This window comes from Triticum urartu, chromosome 7 (assembly GCF_003073215.2).
Source record: "Triticum urartu cultivar G1812 chromosome 7, Tu2.1, whole genome shotgun sequence".
NCBI classification, from domain to species: Eukaryota; Viridiplantae; Streptophyta; class Magnoliopsida; order Poales; family Poaceae; genus Triticum; species Triticum urartu.
In genome coordinates, this window is record NC_053028.1 from 456,667,912 (window position 1) to 456,678,700 (window position 10,789).

General features: G+C 43.7%; 1 protein-coding gene across 1 annotated transcript; it reads right to left on the reverse strand.

Annotated features, from left to right (window-relative positions):
* Positions 1–9,960: 9,960 nt before the first annotated feature.
* Positions 9,961–10,783, reverse strand: LOC125520031 (ferredoxin, chloroplastic). The gene has a single exon (XM_048684819.1). The coding sequence runs from the start codon at positions 10,687–10,689 to the stop codon at positions 10,258–10,260; it is 432 nt and encodes a 143-aa protein (XP_048540776.1). The 5' UTR covers positions 10,690–10,783; the 3' UTR covers positions 9,961–10,257.
* Between the last annotated feature and the right edge of the window lie 6 nt (positions 10,784–10,789).

Consider the following 10,789-nt stretch of genomic DNA (forward strand, 5'->3'; position numbering starts at 1 on the left):
CCATACGCTTCTTCCTCCAGTCGGGGTAGTAACCTGCGCCTTGGGTAACTCTTGGAGGGGCGCTCGAGTTCATATTCCTCGGCCGCGAGGACTTCAGTCCATTTGTCAGCTAGCAGATCTTGATCAGCTTCAAGCTGCTGCTGCTTTTTCTTCAGGCTATTTGTCGTGGCCATAAGCCGGCGCTTGAAGCGCTCTTGTTCGACGGGATCCTCTGGGACGGCGAATTCATCGTCGCCGAGGCTTGCCTCATCTTCGGAGGGGGGGATGTAATTGTCATCCTCCTCCTCTCCGTCCGCCGCTCTCTCAGGAGAGCTAGCTCCTCCATCTTCCTGCTCTAAATCTTGCTGGAGGGGTTTGTTGTTTTCTTTGGCACTATCCGGAGTGTTATTATCTCCTGTGCCAGTATCACCACTTTTGCTTTGGCGGGACTTAGAGCGGCGCCGCTGACGTCGGCATTTGGGTTGCTTCTTGGAGGGGTCATCCTCCGCTATCCCGTCGCCATTGCCTTCTTTGGGTGTATCCACCATGTATATGTCATATGACGAGGTGGCTTTCCAGTGCCCTATAGGTGCTAGTTCATGTTCGTCTCCTACATCGTCGTCCATACCGTCGATGTCTTCGGAGTCGAAGTCGAGCATGTCGGTTAAATCGTCGACAGTGGCTACGAAGTGGGTGGTGGGTGGGCGTTGAATTTCTTCGTCGTCGGCATCCCAATCCTGTTAGCCATAATCCGGCCAGGGCTCTCCTGACAAAGAGAGAGACCTTAGTGAATTCAGAATGTCGCCGAAGGGCGAGTGCTGAAAGATGTCCGCGGTGGTGAATTCCATGATCAGCGCCCAATCAGATTCGATTGGCAGGGGCGCGGGCGGTTCGAAGTCAGAAAAAGAGTCCGGCACCTTGGAGTCATGGGCTGCGTAGAGGATTATGCTGGTGTTCGGCTCGATCGCCGTTGAGACTGCAGCCCCTGAGGCGGTGTCTAACCACCCGTCCTCAATTGGCGCAGTTGGCTCCGAGCTAAGGGTCGGAGCTGATGCGGGCGCGGCCTCTGGGGTACTGTTCGGCGGCAGAGCTAGGTCATACCCATCGCGACAGTGCGACGCGCCCGGATGTGGCTCGAATCCGTCGAAGATCAAGTCTCTGCGGATGTCGACCGTGTAGTTCAAACTTCCAAATCTGACCTGATGGCCAGGGGCGTAGCTTTCGATCTGCTCCAGATGGCCAAGCAAATTATCCCACAGTGCAAAGCCGTCGAATACGAAGATCTGTCCGGGGAGAAAAGTCTCACCCTGGACCGCATCGCTATCGATGATAGTAGGAGCCATCAAGCCTAACGACGACGACACAGAGGAACTCTCAATGAAAGCACCAATGTCGGTGTCAAAACCGGTGGATCTCGCGTAGGGGGTCCCGAACTGTGCGTCTAGGCCGGATGGTAACAGGAGGCAAGGGACACGATGTTTTACCCAGGTTCGGGATCTCTTGATGGAGGTAAAACCCTACGTCCTGCTTGATTAATATTGATGATATGGGTAGTACAAGAGTAGATCTACCACGAGATCAGAGAGGCTAAACCCTAGAAGCTAGCCTATGGTATGATTGCATGTTGTGATTGTTGTCCTACGGACTAAAACCCTTCGGTTTATATAAACACCGGAGAGGGTTAGGGTTACACAAGGTCGGTTACAAAGGAGGAAATATCCATATACGTATTGCCTAGCTTGCCTTCCACGCCAAGTAGAGTCCCATCCGGACACGAGACGAAGTCTTCAATCTTGTATCTTCATAGTCTAACAGTCCGGTCAATGGAGATAGTCCAGCTGTCCAGAGACCCCCTAATCCAGGACTCCCTCAACAACCAAGAGCCTAAGCTTGGGGATGCCCCGGAAGGCATCCCCTCTTTCGTCTTCGTTCATCGGTAACTTTACTTGGAGCTATATTTTTATTCGCCACATGATATGTGTTTTGCTTGGAGCGTCAATTTATTTTGTTAGGATTTGCTTGCTGTTATTTAGAAAAATGTTTTGCATCTTTTATTTCAATAAAAGTGGCATTGATAGCCTTTTCTATGCCTATTTTAGAAGTCCACATGTTGCTGTTTGAAAACAGAAAGTTTACCGCTGTTGCAATAATTCCCTAGAAAAGTCAGAATATGATAAAATGTTGAAACCTTTTGCATATTAAGCTCTGATAAATTTACTACAGTGGGAATTTTATTTCATATTTTTTGGAGCTAGGGAAGTATGTATGTTGCAGCATTCTTTACAGACTATCCTGTTTAGGCAGATTGCTGTTATGTTTGCATTGTTTGCATATGTTTGCTTCTTTAATGATTCTATTTGAGGATAGGACTATTAAATATGCAGAGACATTTAGTATTCAATGTTGAATAATAATTTTAGTGATTTTCTACAGTAGAGTATGATAAGGTTTTGTCAATGGTTTATATTAACTTATCTCACGAGTCCTTGTTGAGTTTTGTGTGGATGAAGCTTTTGAGATTTAGGGAGATTGTGATATGAGAGGAATTAAGGAGACACAAAAGCTCAAGCTTGGGGATTCCCAAGGCACCCCAAGATAATATCTCAAGAAGTCTCAAGCATCTAAGCTTGGGGATGCCCCGGTTGCCATCCCACCTTTCTTCTTCAACAATTATCGGTTAGTTTCAGTTGATCCTAAGTTTTTTGCTTCTTCACATGATGTTTGCTATTCTTCGATGTCATTTTATTTTGCTTTGCTTGCTGTTTGAATAAAGTACCAAGATCTGAAATTATTAAATGTTAGAGAGTCTTCACATAGTTGCATAATTATTCAACTACTCATTGATCTTCACTTATATCTTTCGGAGTAGTTTGTCATTTGCTCTAGTGCTTCACTTATATCTTTTAGAGCATGGTGGTAGTTTTATTTTGAAGAAATAGATGAACTCTCATGCTTCACTTAGATTATTTTGAGAGTCTTAAATATCATGGTAATTTGCTTAAAATCCTAATATGCTAGGTATTCAAGAATAATAAAATTCTCTTATGAGTGTGTTGAATACTATGAGAAGTTTGATGCTTGATAATTGTTTTCACATATGGAGATGGTGATATTAGAGTCATGCTAGTTGAGTAGTTGTGAATTTGAGAGATACTTGTGTTGAAGTTTGTGATTCCCGTAGCATGCACGTATGGTGAACCGTTATGTAATGAAGTCGGAGCATGATTTGTTTATTGATTGTCTTCCTTATGAGTGGCGGTCGGGGACGAGCGATGGTCTTTTCCTACCAATCTATCCCCCTAGGAGCATGCACGTAATACTTTGCTTTGATAACTTCTAGATTTTTGCAATAAGTATATGAGTTCTTTATGACTAATGTTGAGTCCATGGATTATATGCACTCTCACCCTTCCACCTTTGCTAGCCTCTCTAATACCGCGCACTTTTCACCGGTATCATACACCTACCATATACCTTCCTCAAAACAGCCACCATACCTACCTATTATGGCATTTCCATAGCCATTTCGAGATATATTGCCATGCAACTTTCCACCATATAGTTCATCATGACACATTCATCATTGTCATATTGCTTAGCATGATCATGTAGTTGACATAAGTATTTGTGGCAAAGCCACCGTTCATAATTTATTCATACTTGTCACTCTTGATTCATTGCATATTCCGGTACACCGCCGGAGGCATCCATATAGAGTCATACTTTGTTTTAGAATCGATTTGTAATCATTGAGTTGTAAATAAATAAAAGTGTGATGATCATCATTCAATAGAGCATTGTCCCAAAAAAAGAGAAAGGCCAAAGAAAAAAAGAAGGCCCAAAAAAAGAAAATAAATAAAAAGGGGCAATGCTACTATCCCTTTTTCCACACTTGTGCTTCAAAGTAGCACCATGATATAGCGAGTCTCGTATATTGTGCTTCAAAGTAGCACCATGTTCTTCATATAAAGAGTCTCATATGTTGTCACTTTCATATACTAGTGGGAATTTTACATTATAGAACTTGGCTTGTATATTCCGATAATGGGCTTCCTCAAATTGCTCTAGATCTTCGTGAGCAAGCAAGTTGGATGCACACCCACTAGTTTCTTTTGTTGAGCTTTCATCCATTTATAGCTCTAGTGCATTTGTTGCATGGCAATCCCTACTCACTCACATTGATATCTATTGATGGGCATCTCCATAGCCCATTGATACGCCTAGTTGATGTGAGACTATCTTCCCCTCCTTTTTGTCTTCTCCACAATCACCATTCTATTCCGCCTATAGTGCTATATCCATGGCTCACGCTCATGTATTGCGTGAAGATTGAAAAAGTTTTGAAAAAGTTAAAGTATGAAACAATTGCTTAGCTTGTCATCGGGGTTGTGCATGATTTAAATATTTTGTGTGGTGAAGATGGATCATAGCCATACTATATGATTTTGTAGGGATAGCTCTCTTTGGCCATGTTATTTTGAGAAAACATAATTGCTTTATTAGTATGCTTGAAGTATTATTATTTTCTATGTCAATATGAACTTTTGTCTTGAATCTTATGGATCTGAATATTCATGCCACAATTAAGAAGAATTACATTGAAATTATGCCAACTAACATTCCACATCAAAAATTATCTTTTTACCATTTACCTACTCGAGGACGAGCAAGAATTAAGCTTGGGGATGCTTGATACGTCTCCAACGTATCTATAATTTTTGATTGCTCCATGCTATATTATCTACTGTTTTGGGCAATATTGGGCTTTATTTTCCACTTCTATATTATTTTTGGGACTAACCTATTAACCGGAGGCCCAGCCCAGATTTGTTGTTTTATGCCTATTTCAGTGTTTTGAAGAAAAGGAATATCAGACGGAGTCGAAACGGAACGAAATCAACTGGAGAAGTTATTTTTGGAAGAAAACACACCTGATGGACTTGGACCCCACGTCAGAAGATACAGGAGCTGCCCACGAGGGTGGGGGCGCGCCCACCCCCCTAGGGCGCGCCCCCCTGCCTCGTGGGGCCCCCGTGGCTCCCCTGACATACCTCCTGCACCCATATATACCTACGTGACCTAAAACTTCCAGAACGCAACATAGATCGGGAGTTCCGCCGCCAGAAGCCTCGGTAGCCACCGAAAACCAATCTAGACCCGTTCCGGCACCCTGCCGGAGGGGGAAATCCCTCTCCGGTGGCCATCTTCATCATCCCAGTGCTCTCCATGACGAGGAGGGAGTAGTTCTCCCTCGGGGCTGAGGGTATGTACCAGTAGCTATGTGTTTGATCTCTCTCTCTCTCGTGTTCTTGAGATGATACGATCTTGATGTATCGCGAGCTTTGCTATTATATTTGGATCCTATGATGTTTCTTCCCCCCTCTTCTCTCTTGTAATGAATCGAGTTTCCCCTCTAAAGTAATCTTATCGGATTGAGTCTTTGAAGACTTGAGAACACTTGATGTATGTCTTGTCGTGGATATCTGTGGTGACAATGGGATACCACGTGCCACTTGATGTATGTTAAGGTGACCAACTTGAGGGTTTCATGACATTGGGAACCTATGCATAGGGGTTGGCACACGTTTTCGTCATGATTCTCCGGTAGAACTTTGGGGCACTCTTTGAGGTCCTTTGTGTTGGTTGAATAGATGAATCTGAGATTGTGTGATGCATATCGTATAATCATACCCACGGATACTTGAGGTGACATTGGAGTATCTAGGTGACATTAGGGTTTTGGTTGATTTGTATCTTAAGGTGTTATTCTAGTACGAACTCTAGGGTTGTTTGTGACAATTATAGGAATAACCCAACGGATTGATTGGAAAGAATAACTTTGAGGTGGTTTCGTACCCTACCATAATCTCTTCGTTCGTTCTCCGCTATTAGTGACTTTGGAGTGACTCTTTGTTGCATGTTGAGGGATAGTTTTATGATCCAATTATGTTAGTATCGTTGAGGGAACTTACACTAGCGAAAGTATGAACCCTAGGCCTTGTTTCAACACATTGCAATACCGTTTACGCTCACTTTTATCACTTGCTACCTTGCTGTTTTTATATTTTCAGATTACAAATACCTTTATCTACTATCCATATACCACTTGTTTCACCATCTCTTCGCCGAACTAGTGCACCTATACAATTTACCATTGTATTGGGTGTGTTGGGGACACAAGAGACTCTTTGTTATTTGGTTGCAGGGTTGCTTGAGAGAGACCATCTTCATCCTACGCCTCCTACGGATTGATAAACCTTAGGTCATCCACTTGAGAGAAATTTGCTACTGTCCTACAAACCTGTGCACTTATAGACCCAACAACGTCTACAAGAAGAAGGTTGTGTAGTAGACATCAGATGCCTACGTAAAAATTGCGAAGAAGAACGGAAGTAGATTGCTTTTTAATAGATCTATTTTGAGCATTGCAAATTCTATAGCAAGCATCTTTTAAGTTTTCTCCCTCCCTCTGTTTACAATTAAGAACTTCATTGTCGGGAATGTTAACAATGATAGGAGAACTAGCCATGAGGGCAAAATAAACGATCTAACACACTGACGCATAAGAGACAAGCGAAAGAAGACGAACGGAAGAAGGGTGAATAAAACGACAATGGGTTAATAAAACGGTAAGGGTGAAGTGGGGGAGAGGAAAACGAGAGTCAAATGGCAAATAATGTAATGTGAGGGATAAGAGTTTGTGATGGGTACTTGGTATGTCTTGACTTGATTGTAGATCTCCCCGGCAACGGTGCCAGAAATCCTTCTTGCTACCTCTTGAGCATGCGTCGGTTTTTCCTTGAAGAGGAAAGGGTGATGCAGCAAAGTAGTATAAGTATTTCCCTCGGTTTTTGAGAACCAAGGTATCAATCCAGTAGGAGACTACACGCAAGTCGCATAGTACCTGCACAAACAAACAAAAACCTCGCAACCAATGCCATAAAGGGGTTGTCAATCCCTTCACAGTCACTTACGAAAGTGAGATCTGATAGAGATAATAAGATAAATATTTTTGGTATTTTTGTTGTATAGATTGAAAGTAAAGATTGCAAAATAAACGGCGACAGAAATAACTAGTTGACGGGAAAATAATATGATGTAAAGTAGACCCGGGGGCCATAGGTTTCACTAGTGGCTTCTCTCAAGATAGCATATATTACGGCGGGTGAACAAATTACTGCCGAGCAATTGATAGAAAAGTGCATAGTTATGATGATATCTAGGCATGATCATGAACATAGGCATCACGTCCGTTTCAAGTAGACCGAAATGATTCTGCATCTACTACTATTACTCCACACATCGACCGCTATCCAGCATGCATCTAGAGTATTAAGTTCATAAAAACAGAGTAACACATTAGGCAAGATGACATGATGTAGAGGGATAAACTCAAGCAATATGATATAAACCCCATCTTTTTATCCTCGATGGCAACAATACAATATGTGCCTTGCTGCCCCTGCTGTCACTGGGAAAGTACACCGCAAGATTGAACCCAAAGCTAAGCATTTCTCCCATTTCAAGAAACATCAATCTAGTAGGCCAAACCAAACTGATAATTCGAAGAGACTTGCAAAGATATCAAATCATGCATATAAGAATTCAGAGAATAATCAAATATTGTTCATAGATAATCTTAATCATAAACCCACAATTAATCGGATCTCAGCAAACACACCGCAAAAAGAATTACATCGAATAGATCTCCAAGAACATCAAGGAGAACTTTATATTGAGATCCAAAGAGAGAGAAGAAGCCATCTAGCTAATAACTATGGACCCGAAGGTCTGTGGTAAACTACTCACACATCATCGGGGAGGCTATGGTGTTGATGTACAAGCCCTCTGTGATCGAATCCCCCTCTGGCAGATCGCCGAAAAAGGTCCCTAGATGGGATCTCACGGGTACAGAAGGTTGCGGCGGTGAAAAAGTGGTTTTGTGGCTCCCCGGATGTTTTCAGGGTATAAAAGTATATATAGGCGAAAGAAATAGGTCGGTGGAGCCACGAGCGGCCCACGAGGGTGGGGGTGCGCCTGCCCCCCTTGGGCGCGCCGCCCTACCTCGTGGCCGCCTCGTTGGTTCCTTGACCTCCACTCCAAGTCTCCTGGATTGCGTTTATTCTAAAAAAGATCATCGCGAAGGTTTCATTCCGTTTGATATTCCTTTTCCGCGAAACACTGAAATAGACAAAAAAACAACAATTTGCACTAGGCCTTCGGTTAATAGGTTAGTCCCAAAAATAATATAAAAATGCATATTAAAGCCCATTAAACATCCAAAACAGATAATATAATAGCATGGAACAATCAAAAATTATAGATACGTTGGAGACGTATCATGCCCTTTGCTCGGAAGGAACTGAAGAAACCCTTGTCCACCTCTTCTGAGACTGCCCGTTTGCGCTCCTCTGCCGGGACCATATTATACCGGCTAAACAGAGAGGCATTTCAGCTTATGATGAGATCTTGTTGACTATTGAACACCTGCCTTCCAATATTGCTCTAGACATTGTGATCATGCCCTGCTGGGGTATATGGTCAGTAAGGAATGATAAGATCTTCAGGTCAGCTGCTCCACATTTGAACACTTGGAAATTCTACCTAAAAGAAGGACTACGAGTAGTGCAGCTAAGAGCCAAACAGACTAGGACAACACAGATTGGTAGTTGGATAGAACAACATCTTTAATTTGATAATGTATTTTTCCCCAAAACTGGTGTGGGCTAATTGCCTGTCTGACCTCTTTTGTAATGATTGTAAATATTTTATTAATACATTGAAAATATCGTAGAACTATTGTTCTACGGTCTCGGCTCAATAAAAAGTTTTGGACACCCTGGAACTGCTAAAAAGCTTGGGTGGAGAGTGGCCTATGGAATATATCCTTTGGAGGGTTGATGTGCAGTGCTTGCTCAATTGAGAGTTGGTCATTCACAGCAAAAGAATGAAGCTTAGGGAATCTATCAATGAATCTGTTACCATCCCAGTTGTATACCACAGAAGAACATAGTTCCCTTGCCCTATGCTGCAGGAAGAGATGGCTTTAAAAATCAGAGATTAATTTGAGAACAGACTTCCACCAGAAGGAACCAACAGGTCTGACACGAGGAGGGGTAGAAGTATAGTAGGAGCTCCATATAAGGTCCACCCAAGGGAGGTCATAACTATTGAAAAAATTATGCGGATCTTTCATCAACAAAGCTTTGTTCTGAGTTTGCACATCAAGAATTTTGTCTCGGGGAATAAGAGCAGTACCTCTGCCTTCCATCCCATACTTCCTCCAAAAGCAATGTCTCAAGTATTTAATAATTTGGTCAACAACTCCTGTGGGAAGGTCTAAACTGCCCATAAAGAAAGTAGGTAGGCTAGTGAAAATAGACTTCACAAGAATGAGTTTCTCTCCATAGGAAAGCATTGTGGAGGAACCAGCAAGTCTAGATCCAATCCTTTTCATTAGAGGAGCAAAATTTTCAATCTTGGGTTTAGAAATGCCAAGAGGAAGTCCAAGGTAAGTAAAGGGGAAATTACCCTCGGCGGAGCCTAAAATAGCTGAGAGTTGCTGGATTTTATGAGCAGGTACATTAATGGGAACCATCATGGATTTGTTGTAGTTGACCTTGAGACCTGTGTAAACCCCAAAATGCATCAATAGGTTCTGAACTTGTTGAATTTGCAAGGGACATGCAGGCAAGATAATAATAGTATCACATACATATTGGATTATAGGGGAAATCTCTGTTGTTTCAGTGATAATGGGCAAAGCTATTAAATTGTTGTCCAAAGCTTCATTGAAAATGGATTGGAGCAAATCAGTAGTGAGGACAAAAATGAGTGGGGAGAAGGGGTCTCCTTGTCGGTAAACAAAATTATGAGAAAATTGTGCAACTCATATTGAAACAAGTCGTAGCATGCACCTATTATGTGGATAGAAGAAAGTCCCAGGTAAGATGTTCATCAAGTAATTCAGCAGTCTCTCAATTAAAAAGAAGATATTACTATTAATCAGAGAGACGCCTCAGCCATCAGGATTCATTTCAGTACGTCGAGTTACGTACAAGGTACACGCTAGTATTACGACAGTAGTACGTATATCTTACGGTACAAAAAGGTAGTAATTCGAAGACAATATTACTTGAGCAAACCATGCATCGAGCAATTCATTCGAGCACAAAACAATCGGTGTATCGATCTGGCGATGTCCATGCATGCATGATACTGTAGGAGATAATATGATATCAGCTCGATCCTCTTGCAAAGAGAGATAGGTATGGCAGCTTATGCGGTGAGCTCCTCCTCCTTGTGGGTCTCGATGACGATGTCGGACTTGGGGTAGGCGTGGCAGGTGAGCACCCACCCTGCCTCCATCTGGTCGTCGTCGAGGAAGCTCTGGTCGGACTGGTCGATCTCGCCGGACACCAACTTGCCGGCGCAGGAGGAGCAGGAGCCGGCGCGGCAGGAGTAGGGCAGGTCGATCCCCTCCTCCTCGGCCTGGTCGAGGATGTAGACGTCGTCGGGGACCTCCAGCTCCACCTCGCCCTCGGGCGTCACCAGCTTCACCTTGTACGTCGCCTGCGCGCGGAGCCTGGCTCCCCGCACCTGCTTGGCGGCGGCGAGGCTGAGGGCCGCGGGCGCGAGGGCCACGCGGGGCGCCGGTGGCGCGACGGCGCGCAGGGAGAAGGGCGCGCGGAGGCTCAGTGCGGCGGCCATTGCAAGCTAGCTGGAGCTTAGACGCTCTTTCTCTGTGTGGCTGGGGAGCTGGAGAGGATAGGCGAGCGAGCTAGGGGATGGAGGAGTGAGGGGGGCGGGA